This window comes from Alligator mississippiensis, chromosome 15, assembly GCF_030867095.1.
Source record: "Alligator mississippiensis isolate rAllMis1 chromosome 15, rAllMis1, whole genome shotgun sequence".
Classification (NCBI taxonomy): domain Eukaryota; kingdom Metazoa; phylum Chordata; order Crocodylia; family Alligatoridae; genus Alligator; species Alligator mississippiensis.
In genome coordinates, this window is record NC_081838.1 from 27,798,481 (window position 1) to 27,822,169 (window position 23,689).

The 23,689-nt window shown below is 52.9% G+C and overlaps 2 protein-coding genes across 3 annotated transcripts in view; both read right to left on the bottom strand.

Moving 5' to 3' along the window:
• The window catches only part of LOC132245819 (zinc finger protein 420-like), an 82,275-nt gene that overhangs the window by 47,907 nt on the left and 10,679 nt on the right, over positions 1-23,689 (bottom strand). The gene's annotated exons all lie outside the window — the stretch shown is intronic.
• On the bottom strand, positions 1,966-22,462 carry LOC102573576 (zinc finger protein 420). Of its 2 annotated transcripts, none has more exons than XM_059718881.1 (8): positions 22,379-22,462; positions 16,696-17,008; positions 15,991-16,201; positions 14,806-14,978; positions 14,197-14,323; positions 11,164-11,280; positions 9,840-9,979; positions 1,966-9,254 (listed from the first exon to the last, which is right to left on the bottom strand). In XM_059718881.1, exons 3-8 carry the CDS (start codon positions 16,157-16,159, stop codon positions 7,122-7,124), a joined length of 2,859 nt encoding a protein of 952 aa, XP_059574864.1. In that variant the 5' UTR covers positions 16,160-16,201; positions 16,696-17,008; positions 22,379-22,462; the 3' UTR covers positions 1,966-7,121. The 2 variants fall into 2 exon arrangements, with proteins under 2 accessions (XP_059574864.1, XP_019340234.2); XM_019484689.2 differs by lacking the exon at positions 22,379-22,462 and adding an exon at positions 19,530-21,627.

Here is a 23,689-nt window from a genome sequence, read left to right on the forward strand (position 1 = left end):
GCTCTCAGTAAAAACAATAAACAGCTGCAGCTTGACTAGAGCTCCCACCGACAGAGAACTGAAGTGGTACCTGGTGTCTGAGTGGGAGCACAGCACCCTGCAGGGAATGCTCTCTCAGCCAAGTGCTCCTGCTGCAGTGTCCCAGGATGCTTGTAGTATGGTTGGGTTGCAGGTAAGCTGCTTTGGGGTGTCTGTGCCCGGGCAGTGGGGCACAGACATTGGGGTAGGGTGGGGGCTGGGCTGAGGTGGACAGTATGGTACAGGGTGAAGTCCAGAACATCCGGGTGTGGGGATAAGTAGGGGACCCCTCGTTGGAGGGGACAGCAGAGTGTAAAACCATTGTTGCTGTCAAGCAGGGTTGCCAGCTCAACAATTTTTCTTATTGCAAGGTTTTTACTGACAATCAAACTTTTTTTTAAACGTGTTTACCATGGTTGATGCAAAGAATTAAGAAAGTCTGACACAAGTGAGCATGTTTCTTGACACTCGTTTCCTCTTTGAAATCTTGACATATATCTTGTGATTTTTCCTTTTTTTTTGCAAATATAGATAGATAGATACATACAGACATGCATATCTCCAACACTTTCAAGTGGCCCTTGTGATTCACTTGGGAGCTCAAAGCAGACAAATAAACTGGCTACACAGTTTGCACTGCACAACTGCAGTCCCTCATACCCAACTCCATACCCATATCCCCACCCACTGCCCTCCTCAGAGGGTCTACTCCAGAAAAAGTCTATGCCAGACCCCTCTCCATCAGATGAGGTCTGCCATTTCTTTCCAGCCATCCTCTTCTGTCTTCCTGCAGTACCAGTACATTTCACTTAGTCCAATTTGAACACAGTGCTCGACTGTGGGGTCTGAGTGTCTGGTTAGGAGCAGGCTCTCCTGGATCCCTCCCTGGAGAGTGTTGCATGAGATAAGAAGGGGTGGAGGGCAAGGGAGGGTCGCTGGTGCAGCAGAAGCCAGCCTGGCACAGGTTTCTCAGCTGGGTCCTGTTGTGCCATTCGATCCCTGCCCTTCAGCCGGGATCCACGTGCTGCTGAAGAGGAAGGAAGGCAGGCGGTGGAGTGGCGGGTGGGCAGGGCGGGGGATTTGAGCGGTGGTGGTGGGCAGGGAAGAAAGGGAAGTGGCAGGGAAAGGCAGCAGTGGCAGGGTGGGTGGGGGTGGGAGACAGTGGCAGTGAGCCAAAGCGTGGGACACCGGGTCTCAGGGCCGGTGGCAGCAGGAGCCAATTGGGAACCACAGGGGCCGGGCTGGCTCCTGCTGCGTTCTGCAGTCCTGGCATTGCAGCTGGGAGCTGCGCTCTGCCGAGGTGCCTGGCCGGGCTGGCCACCTCCATGCCACTGCGTGTGGTTTCCAGCTGCAATGCTGGGACCGCAGAATGCTGCCGCCGCTATAGCGGTCCACGTGCCTGCAGCTCCCACGCTGGACGCAGCTGCCTCTCCTACCTCCATCTGTGCGGGTCAGTGGACCCCACCAGGAGTAGATGGAGCCCTGCCCCTCGCTCCCTTCTAGAGTCTAGTGCGGGGCTTCCCTGCTGCGAGTGCAGGAGCTGCAGGTGCACAGCGTGGAGCCCCTGTGATAGAGGCAGCAGGGCAAGGTGCACTTCTTGACCCCTGGCTGCAGAGGTGACCAGAGCCGTGGCCCTCCAGGTGCCAGTGCCTGCGTGGGGCACAAGCTCCCTGGGCTCCCCACCCACCACCTGCTGCTCCAGGCAGCGGGAGCTACACACCATGTGGGGAGTGTGTGGAGATCCCCACACCCCACCCCCACTTTCCCTCACACTCTACATACCTTACACACACACACACACACACCCCCTGACGTCTAACCCCTCCACATATACACCCCCACAACATACCCTATGCCCCCCACACAGCCACACCCCCTCACAAACCTCCCTACACACACACACACACACACACACACACACACACACACACACACACACGCACAATATAAAAGAGTGAGGCTTTATTTTTAAGTTATTATGCAGTCCCGTCTATATACAGTACACAATCACAAATCATAACAAATCATCACAAATCATCATCCTGCTGGAGCCCTCCCTGCTCCTCCCCTTCACACCACCGAGGCCCCCACTGAGACGGAGCCTATGTCTCCAGGCTATGGGGGATGCCTGGCATGGCTGTCAGCAACTGGGAATGGGAGCGAGGGCACCCCTGTTTGTGGGGTATGTTCCCTAATGAGGTCTCTACGCCCTAACCTGTGAGGTCTGCTGCCTCCCAGGGGCTTGCATCCGGGATGTGGCTGAAAGGATCCCAGAACTTGCTTGGCCCTCCGACCACTACCCCATGCTCCTCATCCACATGGGCACGGATGACACAGCCAGGAACAACCCTGGGTCATGAGACAGCACAGGGTTCTGGGGGCTTGGCTGAAGGGGTCGGGGGCACAGGTAGTTTTCTCCTCAGTCCTCCCAGTGGTGGGCCACAGATACAGGAGGGATAGATGCAGAGAAGTAAAGAGAAGACTCCGGCGATGGTGTTAGGGCGAGGGCTTCGGTTACTTCAACCATGGCATGCACCTCAGGGACTGCGGCTTGTTGGGAAGAGATGGCATCCCCCTCATGCCAAAGGAGAAGCAGCTTTTCTTGGCTAGAATGGCAGACCTCCTGGATAGGGCTTTAAACTGGGATCACTGGGGGACAGACCAGCAGCTACTAGCACAAGCATGAGAAATGGCAACCTCAAAACCAACGTCTCAGGGTACAATAGGAAACAGTCTCTGACACTGGCCAATGCACAGATTATCCCACAGCTCATCTGGAAGCCTCGGGCCTCCACTGGCAGGCTTCATTGCCTGTACACTAACACCAGAAGCATGGGAAACAAGCAGGAGGAACTAGCACTCCTGCTAACCAACAATCAATATGACCTCATAGGGACTACAAAGACCTGGTGGGACTCCACCTATGACTGGACCACACGCAAAGGGGGATACACTCTGTATAGGAAGGATGATGTTGGGAAGAAGGGTGGAGGAGTTGTTCTCTACATGAAGGAACATTGCACCTCCCTAGAAGTGAAGTTTGGAAACAAAGGAGGATGACTTGAGACCCTTTGGTCAAGATATGGGGAGAACACAGGGAAGGGGTAGGACCATAGGAATTTATTACAGACCTCTGAACCAAGAGGAACATCTCGATCACGAATTCTCTAGAGAACTGGCAGAGGCCGCATGCTCTCAGAGCACGGTCATCATGTGTAACTTCAACTACCCAGACATCCCGTGAAATGAACACTCAGCCAGATCCGATTGCTTATAAAGCTCTCTCACGCTTACTATCTAACTCAGGAAGTCTACAGTTCGACGAGGGGCAAGGCAGTCCTAGACTTGGTTCTGGCCAAATGAGATAATTGAATAACCTGAGGATCAAGGGGAAACTGGGCGACAATGACCATGAGATAATCACTTTCTCCATGTACCATAAGTCAAGGAAATCGACCAGTAGGGTAGAAATCCTTGATTTTGGAAAAGCTGATTTTCACAAGCTCAGGAGACTGGTTGGCGAGGCCCTGCGGGACCATGGTCTGATGAGGAAGGGAGTACAAGAAGAGTGGCTCTTCCTCAAGGAAGTAATCCTAAAAGCTCAATGGAAGTTGTAAGAAAGGCAGCAGAAGAGCTCAACAGGGAAGTCACGGACGTCCTGAAATTAAAATGAGAAGCCTACAAAGGATGTAAGTCTGCAATAAATACCAAAGAGGAGTATTCAGCAACAGCCCACATCTGTAGGGAGCAGATCAGGACAGCAAAATCACAAACTGAATACAAATTGGCAACCAGAATCAAGGACAACAAGAAGTCCTTCTTTAGATATGTAGGAAGTGAAAAAAACAAACAAACAGCAAAAAAACCCCAAGGGAAGCACAGGGCTCCTGATAAATGAAATGGGACGGCTGATAACCGACACTCAGGACAAAACCAAACTCCTGAATGAATACTTCATGTCAGTATGCCACAAGTCCAAGGTGTTAGCCTGCTTGACAGGATACAGGATGATCATGGTGGGGGTGATCACCCTCCCCTACTTGCCATACATCTTGTGCAAAAGCACCTACAAAGGCTAAATACCTACAAGTAAGCAGGACCAGATGAACTACACCCAAGAGTGCTAAAAGAACTGGCCGATGTCATTGCATGACCTATGGCTAAGTTATCTGAAGACTCATGGTGCTTGGGAGAGGTCCCAGAAGACTGGAAGAAGGCCAGCGTGGTGCCTATTTTTAAGAAAGGAAGAAAGGAGGACCCAGGAAATTGCAGGCAAATCAGGTTGACCTCAATCCCCAGTAAAATCCTGGAGAAAATTATCAAAGAGCCCATCACTAACAGGCTAACAGAAAGTAGTATTCTGAATGGCAGCCAACATGGCTTTGTCACAGGCAGGTTGTGCCAGACCAACCTCATTTCCTTCTATGATCAGGTAACTCTCCACTGCATACAGGAAATGAGGTCGATGCCATATGCTTGGATTTCAAAAAGGCCTTTGGAAGGTGACCGGTGGTGTCCCTCAGGGCTCAGTACTCGGACCAGTGCTTTTCAACATGCTCACCAATGATTTGAAGTTGGGTATTAAAAGCAAACTGGCAAAGTTCACTGATGACACCAAGCTATGGGGGAGTGTGGTCATGGCCCAGGACAGATTGGAACTACAGGTCAACCTGGACAGGCTTGTGAAGTGGGCAGACCTCAACCTGCTGTTGTTTAATACAGAGAAATGCAAAGTACTCTTGTGGTGGGATAGTAGGGGGTGCTACTACACTGAGCCACCCACCTCACGTGCCTAACCAAAACCATGCTTCAGGTGTCTCCCCTGGGGTGCTTACATCCAAACAACTCCATAGCTGCAAGCCTGGGGTAATCACTGCCATCCCCTAGGCTCTGGGCTCCGTTAGGACTCTGTGCCGCCTGGGGTAGACAGACCCTACAGACCTTGGGGGTGCTTTTCCCACTGGTAGTATAGCTGGTATAGCCTGGAGCCACCCAGAATGGTTTCAGGTAATAATCCACCGAGCTGTGCTAGGAGTGTAAAGGCCTGTCCCTCCTCTCAAGCATTCGCAGCTAGGTGTGCTAGAACAGATAGCTTTCATGAATCTGAGCGAGGGAGACTGGGGAAGGAGTACAGGATAGAAGAGTATTAGAAAAACAACACCTTGAGCAAAACAGAATGGGCTCGTTGGCCCGTTTGATACATGTCTAGTTCACTTAATCCTAAATTACTGGCGAAATTTCAGGTAAGTTACTCACGTGTCCATCCACAGACTGATGGAGGTCTGGAGTCCTTCTGCTTGTTTCAGCATCCCCAAAAATGTCAGCCTCTCCCAAGAGAGAGCGACCTCTTTTTATCACTTTTCTGACCTCATCACTAAGCTCCAACCAAAAACCAGGATCCTCAGAGCACGGCTGATGCAGGCTAGTTAGCTGGAGCAACATCAGCAATGCCCCCACCCCGGCGGAGAGACCAGTGCCTCCCGAGTATCTGGGCAGGAAGCTGGAACAAAGGAAGACCGAGTCCCCCGCTCCCACTGGCATCACCTAGGAGACCAGGTGGATCCAGCAGCCAGAGTTGGAAACCAGAGGTGGGGCTGGGCAGACTCCAAGAAGGGAGGCCACCAAGAGAAAAAGGATTTCTTTACAGCTCCATCTGGGGAGAAATAATCCACAACACACTTACAGGCATGGCAGTGCTACGCTTGCCAGCACCACAACTGAACGGGACTTGGGTGTCATGACAGACAACATGAACATGAGACACCAATGTGATGCTGTAGCTGGCAGAGCTAATCAAACACTCCCATGCATCTGCTGAGGCATCTCGAGCAAGTCTAAAGACGTCATCCTCCTGCTCTACTTGGCCTTGGTGAGACCGCAGCTGGAGGACTGCATCCAGTTACAGGCGCTGCACTTCAGGAAGGATGTGGAGAAGCTTGAGAGAGTCCGAAGGAGGGCCACGTGCAGGATTAGAGGCCTAGAGACCAGGTCATGTGAGAAAGGCTGAAAGACTTGGGACTGTTCAGCCTGGAGAAAAGACGACTCAGAGGGGACTTGGTGGCAGCCTATAAATATATCACGGGAGTCCATCAGGGCCTGGGGGAGCATCTCTTCACCAAGGCCCCCCAGGGGAGGACTAGAAATAATGGGCACAAGCTGACTGAAGATCACTTCAGACTGGACATAGAAAAAAACTTCTTTGGGGTTTGAAACAGGCTCTCCCTAAAGGTGATCTTCAAAAAGTGTCTTGATGGCCATCTTGCTGGGGTCATCTGACCCCAGCGGTCTTTCCTGCCCAAGCACAGGGGGGCTGGACCCAAAAATCTGTCAGGTCCCTTCCAGCCCCTAACAACTATGAATCTGTTACTTGTGGAGCTTGATTAGAAAGGACTCTGTTATAGAGAAAGGAAGGAGGGCGGGGGCAGCTGGCAAATGGTGCTGCAGAGTTGTGACAAGGGGCTGAGAAGCAAAACTGCCAAACTGGGCTCACGGGGTGACAGTAGCAGCTTCCTGCAGACTCCAAAGGGCATGTGCAGGCCTGGGAGCAGAGTGATGTGGTTGGGAGGAAAGGGAAGGTCAAGGTGGAAGGCAGGAAATGCTTCCCCAGCCATAAATGGCTTCCTTTTTGCAACGCAAGAGCCTCACACACCACAACCCTGGGAGCAGGAGAACTAAGCTGGGAGGCAGTCGAACAGTCTCTGTCCCTGGGTGGCATTTGGACCCGGGTGGCATTTGGACCCAGTTGTCTACAGGAAGGCATCCTATCGTGAAGGCACTTCACCTGACCCTGGAAGCACTGGCTGCTTTTAGAGAAAGATGGGGATGGCACAGGCTCCAAGACAGATGCAAAGATCATCTCCTCACAGGTTTCCCTGGCATCTGGGCTGGCATCTAGCTGAGATGTTTCCTCTTAACCCCTTCCCCTCATCAAGTCTTCAGAGACAGAATTTGTGCCCTTTGGGCTCTGCAGGGCCCTAGCAGAGGGGAATCATGGGGGAACTCTTGCTGCAGTCCACCAGCATGAGGCTGCTTGCCTGGCTACAGACACTGGTAGGTGCTGAGCAGGTAGACATCCCAAAGCCCTCCCTACTTTGCTGGCACAATTATGGATGATCCTGGATGTGGATGCACTGGTGCTGGGCCACAGTAGAAGAGTGGGGGAAGCACTTCCCACACTCTGAGCACTGATATGGTTTCTTCTCTATGTGGACAAGCTTGTGCCGGGCCAGGTGGGAGGATTGAGTGAAGCTCCTCCCACAGTCCGAGCACTGATGTGGCTTCTCCCCTGTGTGGATGCGCTGGTGCTTAACCAGGCTGGATGACTGGGTGAAGCCCTTCCCACAATCCAAGCACTGATGTGGTTTTTTCCCTGTGTGGATGAGCTGGTGCCGGGCTAGGTCAGAAGATCGGTTGAAGCGCTTTCCGCAATCCGAGCACTGATGTGGCTTGTCTCCCATGTGGATGAGCTGGTGCCGGGCCAGGTGTAAAGATCGACTAAAGCTCTTCCCACACTCTGAGCACTGATGTGACTTCTCCTTCGTGTGAATGAGACGGTGTTTGGCCAGGTTGCAGGACTGGCTGAAGCTCTTCCCACACTCGGAGCAATGATGTGGCTTCTCCCCCGTGTGGATGAGCCGGTGCCGAGCCAGGCTGGAGGAGGACGTGAAGCTCTTCCCACACTCCAAACAGTGATGTGGCTTCTCTCCTGTGTGGATACGCTGGTGCAGAGCCATATTGGAGGAGTGAGTAAAGCTCTTCCCACACTCTGAGCACAAATGTGCCTTCTCCCCTGTGTGGATCAGCTGGTGCTGGGCCAGGTGGGAGGACCGGCTGAAGCTCTTGCCACACTCTGAGCACTGATATGGCTTCTCCCCCACGTGAATAATCTGGTGCCGGGCCAGATGGGAGGACCGGCTGAAGCTCTTCCCACACTCTGAGCACTGATATGGCTTTTCCCCTGTGTGGATGACCTGGTGCCGGGCCAGGTGGGAGCACTGAGTGAAGCTCTTCCCACACTCCAAGCACCGAATTGGCTTCTCCCCTGTGTGGATGCGTTGGTGCTGGGCAAGGTGGGAGGATCGGGTGAAGCTCTTCCCACATTCTGAGCACTGATGTGGCTTCTCCCCTGTGTGGATGCGCTGGTGCCGAGCCAGGCTGGAAGAGTGTGTGAAGCTCTTCCCACACTCTGAGCACAAATGTGCCTTCTCCCCCTTGTGCATAAACTGGTGCTGTGTCAGGTGGGAGGAACGGCTGAAGCTCTTTCCACACTCTGAACACTGATGTGGCTTCTCCCCCGTGTGGATGCGCTGGTGCTGGGCAAGGTGGGAGGATCGGGTAAAGCTCTTCCCACACTCTGAGCACTGATGTGGTTTCTCCCCTGTGTGGATGTGCTGGTGCCGAGCCAGGGTGGAGAAATGAGTGAAGCTCTTCCCACACTCTGAGCACAAATGTGCCTTCTCCCCTGTGTGGGTAAGCTGGTGCTGAGCCAGGTGGGAGTACTGGCTAAAGCTCTTCCCACACTCAGAACACTGATGCGGCTTCTTCCCCATGTGAATAACTTGGTGCCGGGCCAGGTGGGAGGACCGGTTGAAGCTCTTCCCACACTCTAAGCAGTGATGTGGCTTCTCCCCTGTGTGGATAAGCTGGTGCCGGGCTAGGTGGGAGCACTGGGTGAAGCTCTTCCCACACTCTAAGCACTGATGTGGTTTCTGCCCCGTATGGATAAGCTGGTGCCGGGCCAGGTGGGAGGATCGGGCGAAGTTCTTCCCACACTCCGAGCACTGATATGGCTTCTCCCCTGTGTGGACACACTGGTGCTGAGCCAGGCTGGAGGAGTGAGTGAAGCTCTTCCCACACTCTGAGCACTGATGTGGCTTCTCCCCTGTGTGGATTAGGTGGTGCCGGGCCAAGTGGGAGGATCGGTTGAAGCACTTCCCACACTCTGAGCACTGATATGGCTTCTCCCCTGTGTGGATGAGCTGGTGTTTGGTCAGGTTCAAGGACAGATTGAAGCTCTTCCCATACCTTGACCAATGATGTGGCTTAACCCTTGTGTGCATGCACCAGTGCCTAACCAGGTTGGAGGAATGCCTGAAGTTCTTACCACACTTGGTGCAGCGATGCGGCCACTCCCCGGTCTGCACACACTGGTGCTGGGACAGGTCTTCCTGGCAGAGGAAGTTCTTCTTGCACTCAGTGCAGCGGTGTGTCTTCCTCCCCAGGTGGATGTGCTGATGCTGAACCAGGGAAAAGAATTGGGTAAAGGTCTTACCATACTTGACACAGAGGTACTGATGCTTTCCCCTCTGCACATGTAGGTGCTTGAGCAGGTCCAAGGGGCACACAAAGCACTTCCCCAATTTGGTGAAGCAGTGGGGGAGCTCTCCAAAATGGATCTGGGGGTGAACAGCCAGGGTGGAGAGTCAGGTGAAGCTCTTTCCACATTTGGTGCGTATGCACCAAATGTATGCACCTCACCAACAATGAGGGGTGTACGTATGCTCCTCACCAATAATGTATATATGCACCTCACCAAAAATGAGGGGCTTCTCCCCAGTGTGCCTTATCTTGTGAAGAGCCAGGAGTGAGGGGCAGTTAAAGTTTTTCCTAACCCTTGGGCAGGGGTGGGCTCTGCCCTTGTGTTTGGCAGTGAGCTCCTGCTTCCCTCCAAGGGCTTCCCCAAGGCCAATGCTTTGGTTGGGATGCAGTGCATCTTTCAAGTGACTCTTTAGGTTTCTCACGTCCAGAAACTGTTCCCTGCACCCAGGGCTCTTTCTGGGTTTCTGCCCTTCTCCGCTTTCACACCCAACTGGAGATGGTACCTGGTTCACCGCTACATTCTCCATCTGCTTTTGGGGCCTCCACTGATTTTTGTGCCATGGCTCCTTCTCAGGCCTCAGGGAGTCCATCTTGCCCAAACTCCCTAGGGAAGTCCGTCCTGGCTCCAGGTCTGCAGGCCCTCCTGCACGGGGAAGAGAAACTCCAGATTAGTCCCTACCCTGCTAGCAAAGGGCAAACACTGCTATTCCTTCTGGTGGGATGGACCTTGGAAAACAGGTCTTCCTGCCAAAACCCCAAGTACTGGGGGCGAGGGAAGGGCAGGTCCCTGTGCCCAGCTAATGTTCCCTACTCGGTGGAGTTCAGAGCTGGACTCTCAGGGTTTCTGGCCCAGCTCTCAGGCCTCTTACCTCAGACCCTGCTAGCACAAGTACGTACAGGACATGTGCGTCAGGACAGTGCCTGAATAGCTCCTTGCTCTAACAGCCTGAGGAGGAGGGGAGGACTTACAGCTGTTGCTCTCTCTTCTGAAAGGAGCAGGGCTATACTTCCTGCCTGCTTTCAGAGCAAGGTCTGGTGCAGGGAATGAGTCCATGGAGCTCCTCCAGTGACGGGTCTCAGGAGGCCTCCATGTCACAGGAGTCTGCACTGGGTCTAAGGCCTTGACATGAACCTGGACTTGGTGCTGAGTTTTGGGCTTCATGACACTCAGGGCTCCAGAGATTAAACTGGAAGGTGGCAGTTTTGGTGCAAACCATGGGGGATTCACTTCCACGCACAACTTGAAAGCTTCTGAATCTCACCCGTGCCATGGAGCCATTTCATGCAGCCTGAGACTATGATGAAACACTTCCTGGGTTCCAGGTCAACCTGACCAGGGGAAACCAGGGCAAGCATCAGCTTGTTTTTTGCCCAACAGTAACAGCCACACAAAGCTTCTGCATACCATGCTGGTTTCCATGGGGAACTACTAATCCCACCATGCCCTGGGTGAGGGTGTTACAGAGGTATGGCTACCTTGGGCTGTGGAATGAACTGTTACATAGCTGACTGAAGATGGAAATTTAAGATCATGATATCCCAGGGAAACCAGATCTGGGCCAATAAATCAAGACAGCAAACCTGACTGTCTCCAAGAACTGTCATTAAAGGGAGAAGAAGGGAACAGTTGCTTATCTCCATACTGTTGGATTTCAGGGAGTGGGAACAACACCTGCCTGGACACATTTCAGCATAATATGCTGTATTTGAGGTCAGCACCCTGCAATGGCAGCACAGGGCAGGTCTGCAGTTCTCAGGTCCCCCTGGCACTCTGGGCATGAAGCATTTATGAAAGGGGAATCGGGTGGAGGGTCAGCCACAACTTACCTTGCAGCATGTCTTCCAACCTTGATATTTCCCCACGTTCCTCATCATCACAGACCCAGAGCTTCACCTGTCCTTGCTGGATACAGCAGATTAAGTCAGGTGTGGGACCTCGATATCCTGTTTGGGGCAGTGGTTAAAGAGGGTTAGTGACGGGGTACTGGATGCAGAATAACCAACTGGGATTTGGGGAATAGATCCAATGAACTCAAGGTTTCTACTAGGACCTGATGAACAAGGGAAGATGGGCATATAGGGTGAAAGAGAAGGCACTGAAGGGAGACACCTTCAAGAGATGATGGTCCTTGTCACCCAGGTGGTGGAGGGATGGGCATAAGAAACAAAGCGCCAACCACTCCTAGTTTAGAAAGGCCATTAACCTGACAGGCATAGACATGCAGTAAGCTGTGATGTATTAGGGAGCAAAAAGATAAAGCTTTTACTGTTTTCAAGTTACCAAACAGAAGAGACACTGGACACACTTATGGATGGATCACATTTATATTATTGGTGTAATTCCAGGAAAAGAAGTGGCTGGAATTTATTTTCAGTGAAGGTTAAGACAAGAACTCGTGGCAGTGAAAAGCATCCATGACAGATAGTTGACAATGAGACTTTTTTTCTGAGAGAGAGGGTAATTCACCATCACTAGGGCTCAGAAAAGGATGATTTTATAATAACTGTAGCTGCAACTGGGCAATCACCCCAGGCAATGGGAGGATCATCCCAGGAGGGGAGATGAGTGCACAGGTTGGCAAATTCTGCAGGGTTTAAAACAAAGTTCCTGGGAGTCGTGGGTATGGACAAAAAAAGTCAGAAAGAGACCCATTTCACAGTATGTGAAAGGCCATACTGTAGAAATGGTCTATATCACTGGTTCTCAAGCTTTTTTGTACCAGGACCCATTTGTAACGATCAATAATCAGTCCCGACCTACAGCCCCCCAGCCCTACCAGCGTCCATCACTCCTGACCCACAACCCCCTGGCCCTGCTGGTGCCCCTCACTCCCAAGCCACAGTCCTTTTCCTTCTGCCAGTCATGCTTTTGCCCCTCAATCCCAAACCACAGGCCCCGACCCTCCCCAACCCTGGTGGAGGGGGTCTTCAGCTGTCCCTGTCCTGCTCAGGAGAGAGCAAGGTGGCTGCAGCGGCTCCAGCTCCTACAAGCAGCAGAGTCCAGACCCAGCATGGGCTGGACGGAGGAGGAAAGGAGGCTCGTCACCCTGCCCTGGGCTGGGGCTCCAGTGCCGCACCAGGCAGCCTGGTCATGGCCCCTCCTCCTCCCCCACCCCCAGCAGCATTTTCTTGGCTGCTCCAACACTAGGAGCATGGGCAACAGCCCTGGTGCCACTGCCCAAGCCATGCAGCTCCTGGATGCCCCCAAGGACTGCCTGCTTTTCCCTTCACCCACTGGAGGGGAAGGTACCTTCTCCCCCAGCCACCCTGCCCCACCACAGCCTCAATACTCAGCCACTTTCCCCCAATTCCACCGGGCATCTGACCCAGCCGCACACACCCACCCCCTCCATGCCACCCTCCACAAACACATACCCAGAGAGTCCCCAAGCCCTGGACCTCCACCCCCACTCCCTGTACACTTACCTACATCCAGCTTCCAGGGCTGCTCCGATGACCCTGCCTGGCTGCATTTTGGCCATGTCCATGTGCACACTCAGACAAATGTGTGAACACTACTTCCAAGTGCCCCAACCAACTCCTCCCATGCTTTCCTGCATTTTTCTGGGACTTGCTCATGACACTTTCAAATATTCTAGCGACCCACTTTTGGGTTGCAACCCACAGGTTAAGAAACACTGGGTTATATGGTCTTTGCTGAGCAAGAAAAAGCATTTGAGCACTTCCCTAAGGAAATCTGTTGGGTGTGGGAGACTGGTGACACCTTAAATCGGGGCGGGGGGTCCCCCCAGAAGTGGCAGCAGTGCTTCATCCGACACTACCACTCCCCAGCTGGCGTTGGCAGGGGGGGCACTGGCACTCCCGCCTACCCCCCTGCCCATCACCTAAGCGGGGAGCGCGACCTGTCAGGGAGTGCACCAGTGCTCTCAGGGGGTGCACATGCACCCCTGTGCACCCCCTATGCATCACCACTGCTGCTGGGTGAAATGGTGGCGGGGAAAAGCATCAGAAGAGCAAATGAGCTAGTAAGAGGTCAGTGCCTCAACCCTGCACACTAGCCAGAACAAGCCTCTGTATTAGAGATCCTCTGGAAATGAAAACTTGTCTTCACTTGGCACTGCACCTAGCCCACTTCTTTTTACCACAGTGATGGGCATTTGATCTGCAGAGGGATTTTAGGAAGAGGACATGAATTTTTTTCAGAATGGCAGAGTGAGGTTGAGAGCACAGGTCATAAGTTAAATACAGCAAAGCCAGAGTCTCTGATCTATGGAGATGAAGATGTTAGGAAGGGATGTGGGCAGAAGCTTCCAGTGACCCCTTGGTAGAAGTATCTGGGTTACATCACGTCTACATATGTCACTGGAGGAGGAGTTGAGGAAATGCATCATCCACCTGTTGTAGCAGCAGAGGCTGACATGACTTTCTATTAACTTCTGCTGGGTCATAACAAGGAGAAAGGGGATTTAGATCTCACATAGTTAAGCATGCTAGGATTGTTAAATGTGTTTGGAGAGGACACTCTAGGCAAGAGGGGGAGGAAATGAGAATCATTCCCTGAGAAACAGCTCGTAGTGCATTTATGGACAATGAATTGGAGATAATATGAACATGCTGACAAGGCAAAGAGAGATCATGTTGACAAGAAACTGCTGAATATGGAAGCACCAGGAATTACAAGAATGGGGAAAACACAAGAGAAGGTGGCTGGATCAAATGAACAAGGATCTATCAATATGAAATGTGAGACAGGCTCAATCATTAAAAGAGCAGTGGGGAGGAAGTGGATTTAAACCACCAGCCAAAGGTTCATGAGGATGAGACTGTTGAAACACAGAGATGACTACAAAACTCCAGAGCTCCCATAACTCCAGGGAGAAGCAAGGACCAAAGCTTTACCCAGGGAAACGAGGGCTTGGTAATTCTTCAGCATCTGGTCCCGGTAAAGCACCTTGTCGTCATCGTCCAGCAGCTCCCACTCCCTCCGTGTGAAATACACGGCCACGTCCTCAAACACCTCCGGTAGCTGCAGTCACAAGCATTACACCATCAGTGTTTCCTGTCCCACCTGCCTCCAGCCCCCTCAGCTCTGTGCTGGAATTACTCTGTGCTACAACTAATTGCACATTTAGCCATGACAGGTAAGGGTGTAAAATTCCCCAGTCTTTAGCTGACATTTAATGTGGACATAAGAGTTTGTGTGTTGGCCTTAAGTAATCATGTTCTATTTGCTCGGCCCCTTGAGGCAGCCTGGGCAGCACTTTCAGAGGGCAGAGAGCCCTGACTCCATGTGCCCTGACCAGGCCTTCCCATGCCAGCACCCCTGGCTCCCTGCACTTGGGAGGGAGCTCCTGCTAATGCGGCTTGGGATGTTTAAAGAACCTGTCACCACAGGCTTGGCGCTCTTCAGGTCTCCCCACTCCCCAAATTCTTTACTGCACCCTGGCTTCCCCTGGGCTCTGCCCCTGCTCTACTCCCACCCATGACTCAACCGGGTGCCCTGCTCACCTCCCAGCTCTCCTCCTGCTTTGGAGGCCTGCCCTGTCCCCTCTGCACTTGGCCCGGCTCAGGTGTCAGGGAGCTCCTCTCCTCCGGTCTCCCTGGGGAAGTCCTCTGCAGCTCCAGGTTTCCAGGCCCGTCCTCAGAAGGCTGCTGCTCTGCTCCGCTCAGGATGCCAGCACCTGCAGGTGGGGAAGAGAGTGCACAGGTTAGCCCTGGTGCTGCTGGCACAGGGAAAGCCCTGCCAATCTGCTGTACAGTCCTGGGACTAAGGCAGATGAGGCTTCAGAGTGTGGAAGAGGGAGAAGATAGACTCAAAGTCCCACAGATCTTGCTGATAGTGGAGACACCATGACACTGGAGATGAGCCCCAATAACTGTCCCAGTGTGGGGTGGTGGACACAGCACCACATCAGAGCCTGCACAGACATCATTTCCTGGGACAGAAACTTGAGGGATGTTGAGACTGTGTCAGCATCCAAATGTTGAGGGCAGAGGGAGAGGAAATGCAAAGTCAGTCTTCTCCAGGGCATGTGAAATGCTTCCAGGAGCACTGGGAGAACAAGGACAGCAGGTGTGCCGGGGCACAGACCTAATCCAAATATTCTGCAAGAGAGATTTCTCTGCTGACGGATGGTGTCTCCTGCTGCTGGAAAGGGTACAGCCAGTGCTCCTTACCTGCTCCCAGGGAAGGGTCTTGTCTGGGGCAATAGCATAAGGAGCTTTCATCTGCTGACAACTCCCAGGTCTCCTCGGTTTCAGGGGAATCTTCAGCAGGACAGAGGCTGACATTACCTGAACCAGCCAAAAGCCACTAAGGAATTTCACATCCCTGTCACCGACACTGGCCCCTTCTTGGGCTCAGAGGATAATGGAGGAATGAGAAAGGGGCCAGTGAACATTGACTGGTAGAAGGTGAATTACTTCACTAATTGTTATCATGGCAGCGTGACAAAAGCAAGATCCAGCCTCTTTCTGCTGGGAGCTGCACACATGCAGTGAGAAAGATCAGAGCCCCCAGCCTGGGCGCTGCCCACCCACAGAGATCACAGCTCTGTCCCAGCCCGGCTATGTGGTTATAAATACTGCAGCCCTGTCCCGAGCAGGGGCACACATTGAAGTCTCTCCCCCTGCATGCAGGACACCCACTCAGGCACTCGGACACAAACCCGGGCCTTGCATCTTGTACCTCACCTGACTCCTGGTGGGGCAGGGGCTCCTCTTTGAGCACATGAGGTGGCTTGTCCTGAGGCCCCAGGGTTTCCTTCTCTCCCCACTCCTCCAGAGACATGTCTGCATGATGGGTCTTTGGCTGCTCCGGCCAGGAAGCACCAGGTTCCTGCAATGCTGCAGTGGACTGCATCTTGTCTGAGGACACCTCCTCGACCTTCACACACACTGTGACCTGGGGACAAGAAATATGTCACTGGGGAGCTGGGATCAGGGAGAGACGGGCTGGGAGGGAACATGCCCCAAGCACATGGAGATGGGGGACAGCAGCATCCATGATCAGGGTGAAACGTTTTCACCTGGAGCTTCTCCTCCATCTGCCCCAGCTGAACCCCCTCAGCCAGGGCCACGGCCTGGGTGCAGGTCTCCACGCCGCGCCCCCACTCCCAGCTCCGTGTCTCCCAGGGCAGGATGGCCAGGAACTACTCCAGCACCACCAGCTCCAGCATCTGCTCCTTGCAGCAGCGCTGGGGCTCCAGCCAGCGCCAGCAGAGCTCTTGCAAGATGCTGCACACCTCCCGCGGCCCCTCGCCTTCCTGGTACTGGAGGCCATGAAAGCGCTGGCACCAGGTCTGTGGGGTGGGGAGGTCGTGCCCCGGTGCCGGCGGGGGGGTCTCTGAGGGATCCTTGGGCTCAGGCGGGGGCTGCACGGCCTAATTCAGCTCCTACCTCCAGATCTTACAGGGTTGGACCAGCTCCTCCTGCAGCTGCTGCTTTTCTGCTTGTGGTGCCAACCACCTTGGGGACTCCCCCCTGGTCCCAGCCAGGCCGACACAAGGGACGTGTCCTCCCCTTCTGCTCCTGTCCGGAGACCTCTTGTCTCCCGCTCCTCCAGCGTCCCCTCGGGCTGCCCGGGGAAGGCACACAGCTGTCCAGTGCAGTCACCACCCTCTCCACCAGGAGCAGCTTCACCCAGTCTGGGGCCTGAGCTCTGGCTCTCCCTTCACTCACACTGCCGAGGGCATCTGGTCTGCAGGGCCACCTGTGGGAAAGGAGACAGCGCAGACTTCACCATGTGATGGGAGACCCAGGACCGTGACCCTGCCCCAGCCCCGAGGCCTGCCCAACCCTGATGCCCCCGACTGCCCCCCACTCAAAGCAGTCTCAGGGTCGTCCTCACTTGCCCTCCTGCCTGACATAGGTTGCAGGGACTGGGTTGGCTCCAGAAACACCCCAACCACAGCTACCCACCACCCCCCAGCTTCATGCATGCCCCTGGCCTCACCGGGCCCTGCAGGCACCCCTTGGCACCCAGAGTGGCCCAGGTCCCCCTCTCAGATGGTCCCTCACATGGCCCTAAAGCACTGACTCCCCCTCCCCACAGCATCCACAGGGGACACAGCTCCCCCTCCACTGCCCCTGCCCAGCCCCACAGCCCCTCCTACAATGCCCTGCACATGGCCCGGGGCCCTCCCCAGCCAACACCCAGGGTCCTACAGCCACATGTACCTTCGCCCCCACCCCGGGCACACAGACCCCCTGGACACCATCAACATGTCCCACAGCCCACAGTGCCCTGCCCAGGTGGGACTTGGACAAAGTCCTCTGAAATTGGGGAGCCCCTCCACAGCTTCCTCTGGGGGGGCAGGGTCTTCCCACCCTCTGACCCAGCCCCACTCGAGACAGAAACAGCCCTGCCCCCACCTGTCCCCCCCCCCCCAGCCCTGCTGGTGCTCCTCACTCCCACCCTGCAGCCCCTGCCCCCCAGTCCTGCTTGTGACCCTCACCCTGAACTGCAGCGGCTGCCCCCGAGCCCTGCCCTGCCCCTCGCTCCAGAGCCACGGCCCCTTCCCCCATTCCAGGGATCTCGGGGGATCTATTAATTACCTAATAGATAAATAGTTAACTATTTCAACCCAGCAGAGCGAGCTTGGTCCTCTGGCTGATGGCAGAGGCCAGACTATGCTTCCCTTTGGCTCTGCAGTCTCAGGGCAACTGAGCAGCCAGTTGAGCAGCAGAGTGATCTTTCTGCGGGGGGGATGCAACCTGCCTGCCGCTTCTCCTTCTCTTTCTGATGGATGAGGCCAGACTAGAATAGGCTAAAATAAAAATCTTTTCCCTCTTTTGTTGCAGGAACTTGGTAACTCAAGTGAAATAGCAGATTTGCAAAAAATGGAAAGTGAAAATGTTGAGCTGCCAGGTCTGGGGGAAGAAGAAGCAGGACCCTTGCTTTCAAGATCGCTGTCACTAGATATGCGACCCACCACTAGCAGCTGTTCAAGACAGTCAAGCTTTTTATCAAGTTTTGCGGACAAAATGTCAAAAGAAGAGCAAGAAAAAGCATACAAGACATTAGCTTGAGCTATATTTGCAAGTGGTACACCTCTCCATAACTGAAGATCAATACTGGAAGGAACATTACAAACTAATTCGCCCATCATATACGTTACCGTCACGTTATCACTTATCATATTCTCTCTTAGGCAGAGAGTACGACAGAGTTCAAACAGCAGCTAGTCAAAGGACTGGTCAAGCAGAATCACTGACTCTGATGTCAGATGGGTGGACGGATATACAAGAAAATCCTTTATTGAACATTATGTTAGCCACACCTGAACCAATATTCCTGGAAGCAATTGCTACCAAATCGTCTTGTCATACAGGTGAATACAAAGCCAAATTACTGAGTGAAGAGATTGAAAGTGCAGGTCCCTCCAGGGCACAAGCCCTCGTAACTGATGATGCAAGTAACATGAAAGCTGCATGGCAAATACTAAAGGCAAAGTATCCTCATTTAATAGTATTTGTCCGTCTTGCTCATGAGTTGAATCTTCTGGCAAAGGACATAGTAAGTGTGAATACAATGAAGACAATATTAGCAACCTGCAAAGCGATTGTGAAGGTATTCAACAATCATCACATTGCTAATCAGAGTTTGAAGAAATTACAGAAAGAGAAGCAGGGGAAGGAAAGTACACTTTTATTGCCAGGAGAAACTAGATGGGGCTCGGCTACAAAGTGCTGACATAGTTTGCTGCTCACAAGGAACTGTTTGCAGTGTGCTTCAATAGATGACGCAGTATCCCAGGTTATCCCTGTGAACATGCAGAAGCAGACTCTCGACAACGATGTGTTCTGGGTTCGAGTTTAAGAAGCATTCAATTTGCTACTACCAGTTTCAGCGGCTATCAAGAAACCTGAAGGAGGTACACCAAGCCTTTCAAATATTCCAGAGATATTCAGACAACTGAATGAAAATCGAATTGAGCCCTTGCCTTCTTCACCTCTATCCAAAAAAGAAGAAGTAAAAACAAATGTTTACTAAGAGAACCGAGTCTTGCTCTCATCCAGTTCATCTGGCAGCAAACCTTCTGCATCCTCAACACAGAACATTTATCAGATGAATTATCTATTGCTCTCAATACAATTATGGAAGTAGCTAAGAGCGACCCCAACATCAAAGAAATAGTCGTGATGACAGATATTGCTGAGTACCACGCCAAAGAAACACTTTGGAGCAAAGACATCATTTGGCGGGCAGCAGAGAATATGTCTCCTCTCACCTGGTGGAAGGGATGCTGTAACACCCGACTGCTGTCCAGGATGGCTCTGAGGATCCCAAGCATCCCACCAACAGCAGCTTCTTGTGAACGGAGCTGGAAGGCTTTCAGCTCCATCGAGACAAAAAAGAGGAGTAGACTAACAAATGAACGCACCCCTAAGCTTGTTTCTATTTCTCAAAATCCTTTGCTTCTGGACAATCAGTCAGAAGCACAATTAGTGAAGAAGATGCAGTGTGATGATACACTGCCCTTGCCCATAGACTCATTGATAAAACCATCCTCTAGCAAAAGAGAATGTGGCTCAAGTAGATCTGAATGAGATTTGCCTCAATCTGATCCTGAAATGGCACTAATCAGTAGTGCGAGTGATTCTCCAGATAGTGACCGTGAAACTGGAGGGGCTGCAATGACCTCCGTGCACGGGAGTTAAACTCTGTTGCAGTAGATGAGTGGACAACCACGGTGCATCCTGCACAGTTCTTTGGGTGTGCTGAAATGAGTGCGTCAACAGTTGACAGTGGCTTAATTTTTTTTCCTTAAATTTAAACAAACTATGTAAGGGAAGTACAAGCTATTGTGTATTGCCTTTGCATTTTTACAAGTATTCCAATAAAAACAATTTCTTTCCACATGAAGCTTTGAATTTGTTTGAATGTAACAATGAAACCACATTAAGTGTGCTTTATTTAATATTTTTCAAAATCAAATATTTCTGTTCAAATACTTGTGGCTATTGGGACATCAAATTAACATGGGGGTACTTTTTTTAGTTTTGTTTACCAAGTAGAATAAACCTGCTAAATCAGATCACGCTCTATTTAGGGCATGGGCAACTGGTGCCTCCTGAGTCTGGGGGGGCACCAAATCGCCAACGGGGGGGCTCCAGAGGCCGATTGCCAATGGCGGCGGTTCCCCAGCGGCCAATCATGTACTTCCAGTTCCGCGGCTGGCACTTCCCTGGGTGCACATGCACTTGCATGCACCCCCTATGCATCACCAATGATTTAGAGCATTGGAAAATTTTCTGGAAAATTCCAATTAAAAAATTTCCAGAAAACCCACATTTCTGATCTCGGGCTACATGTGCAGGCTGCAGGCTGGCACAGCTATGGGTGAGCATAGCCAACATCACCCAGGGGTGCCTGTGCAGGGTGCAGGCAAGGCAAGGCAGGGGGTGAGTGGTCACGGGTGGGGTCTGTGTGTGGGGCAGATGGGGAGGGCTGTGGTGGGGATGCAGGTCATCAAGGTGTCTGTCTGTGCTGGCAGAGACAGGGCACAATGGTGCCAGGCTGCAGGGTCTGCACACCAGGACCTGCTGCTGCTGCCACCCAGGCGGGGTGAAGTTTCTCCCAGAAAAGGAGGGGCAGCAGCATCCTTGGCCTGGTTCTGTGTCACACGGTCCCTGCAGGAGCTGCCCCCAGTTGTGCTAGGGCTGAGCCTCAGGCAAGCAGCTGCCGGCAGTGCAGGGGGCAGCAGGTTAATGGGGGATTTCTGGATAAGCAGGTGCTGTGGGGTCCTCCCACAGGAGGATGGAAGCTCTGGGGTTGGTGTGTAGCAAACCCCTGCAGTGTCAGACACAATCACTGCAGCCAACAAGGGGATTATTTGGTTTTACATAGAACATCCTAGGAATTACGGTCAGAGGCAATAGGCCAAAGGGAATGGGCACATACAAGTAAACAGGCAGTTAGAGGTGCACTGATATATGCAGCATGCAAGGGATCCTGCTTGGGGCTGCCAGGAGCGAGACACAGAGGGCACCGCATGCATGTGCATGGCCGCATGCGTGCATGGGGCCAGGAATACAGCCAGGCAGCGTGGACAGCAGCTACCTGTAGGTAAGTCTATGGAGTGGAAGGGGTATGGGGGAGGGAAGTGGGCGGTAGGCACAGATCAAGGCCCCTGCCATGAGGGAGGGAGTGGGGCAGGGGAAGGGGCTGGGGGTGCTGCCCAGCCAGGGCAGTGCATGGGACCCAGAGCCACGGGTGGCTTGTCCAGGGGATGTGGGGGAGGTGGCTCCCCGCCACTGCGTGCACCCCCTGGAGGAGGCACGGGGGGCATGCACCCCCTAGTTTTGTGCAAGGGGCAGATGCAGGCTGCTTGCTTTGGGCTTGGGGCTCTCCACTCTGCTGCCTTTCCCACAGGAGCCCCTGCCGGCCACGTACCCCCTGCCCGCCCGGCAGCAGTGAGGGCGGTGAACTGTGCCCCCCGCTGCTGGGCGGGCAGGGCTTGTGCGGCCGGCAGGGGCCCCTGGGGCAAAGGCAACAGAGCGGAGAGCCCCAAGCCCACAGCAGGCAGCCTCCACCCCCTTGCCCTGCTCGGCTCTGCTCCATTTAAAAGTGTCCCCACGCTCATTTGACGAGCTTTAGTTCAAGTGCTCCTGCTGCCATTTTTAAGCGCCGGTTCTCTGATACGTGTGATGCAGGAGGATGCCCGAGCACACCAAAAAAAAAAAAAAAGGTTTATATACGTCAGTCATTTCAAATGCATTGCATCTTAAAGTAAACCGGTTATTGGATTGGCATCAGCCGATACGGTTGGTTAATAATTGGCTAGCAGTATCAGCCGAGGAAATCTTTATCGCTGCATCCCTACAGGCCTTCAAAGTAGAACAGCATACATTTAAAGGGCAAGCAAACAAGCAGTGCTCAGCACCGCTGGGGCACATCCGTTCAGCACATGCAGCCCCCTTCCCCCCCAGGAGTCCCCAAGCACCAGCCTGTAGCCCAGCTCGCTGTGCGGTCTCCAGGGCGGTCAGTGCAGCAGGGCTGTGTCCGTCTGCGCTGGGCAGGGGCTCCCCCCTCCTTTACGCAGCGCCCGCTCCCTCCCCCCAGCTCTTTGGCACCTACCAGCCCGGAGCTGTGAGTTTGCTTCCTCTTCCTGCTGCTCCAGGGCTCTGGGCTTGGCAGTCCGGCAGGACTCTGCAGGTTGCTCATCACTTCCTCTTCCTCCTTCCAGTGCCTCTGGGATCTGTAGTCCAGGGTGACAGCAGGCAGGACCCTGCAGGGGTGTCCCCTTCTGTTACACGCTCCTGTCCCATTGCCAACGCATTGCATTGCACAAGGCGGTCAGGACTTGTAGTAGAGATGATATCTTTTATAAGACCAACAACATTTTTGCTACCTAGGAGAACTTTTACAATCTTTTCTCTGATGCCCTGATGAAGGGTGTTTGTGCCCACAAACTTGCAATTAAAGACATTTTTTTGCAAAAGTCTTGTTCGTTTCATAAAAGATATCATCTCTACTATGAGTCCTGATTGACTTTTCCTCTAGACCAATAAGGTTGCAACCTGGATACCTAACACATGGAAGATACTGAATTTTAGCCGATTTGTTTAAATGAAATCTTCATTTTTTTTCCCAAACAGGAAGCAACTGTGACAGCCTGAAACCTGAGCTCCTGCTCCTGCCTTTGTTTCAAGGTAATTTGCATCATCACAGATCCTCCCAGGACGTGAGAGGCTTCAAACCATCGATGAACAGACTGCCCAGAGAAGTTTTCCATCTAGTGACTCCTCTGTGAAATCCTATGGAATATGAACTTTCATTTCTACCCAGGAGAACTTTTACAATCTTTTCTCCAATGCCTGATGTTTGTGCCTGAAACCTTGCAATTAAAGATTCTTTTTTTTTTGCAAAAATCTTGTTGGTCTAATAAAAGATATCATCTCTACTACGAGTCCTGATAGCCTTTTCCTCTAGACCAATACAGCTGCAACCTGGATACCTGACATTACACAACGTATGGGTTACATGCCCCCCCCCCTTTTACCTGGATGGGCCCCCGCATCTTATGCAGTACGTCAGGTAGTCACTAAGCCCCCCGGGGGTCTCTGCTCCCTCTGCGGTCTACCTGAGAGTTCAGGGATAGGAAAGCCCCCTGGCTGTATTGGATTTCGGGAACCTTCAGTCGTGCACATGTCCGGTCTTCCACTTTGCACCCACTCCTCTTCACTGTCACTGTTCCTACCAGGCCACGGGTCCCAGCCGACATTCCCTGGTCTAGGAACACCCTTTGGCAGCAAACTGTTGGGCTTATCTGGGGCTGTATTGGTGGAGGTTTGATTATGAGCCCCCTGGTAGCAGCTTGCTTGTTGACATCTTGGTTGTTGATGAAAAGGCCGTCCTAGGCCCCGTGTAAGGCCAGAGTCTCTGTTC

Coding starts and splice junctions, on each gene's coding strand:
- LOC102573576 (XM_059718881.1), bottom strand. CDS start 16,159: ATGCAGTCCACTGCAGCATTGCAGGAACCTGGTGCTTCCTGGCCGGAG. Junction 14,324..14,805: donor AGCAGGAGGAGAGCTGGGAG/GTGAGCAGGGCA, acceptor TTGTGACTGCAG/CTACCGGAGGTGTTTGAGGA. Junction 9,255..9,839: donor AGAATGTAGCGGTGAACCAG/GTACCATCTCCA, acceptor TCCCTGGTTCAG/CATCAGCACATCCACCTGGG.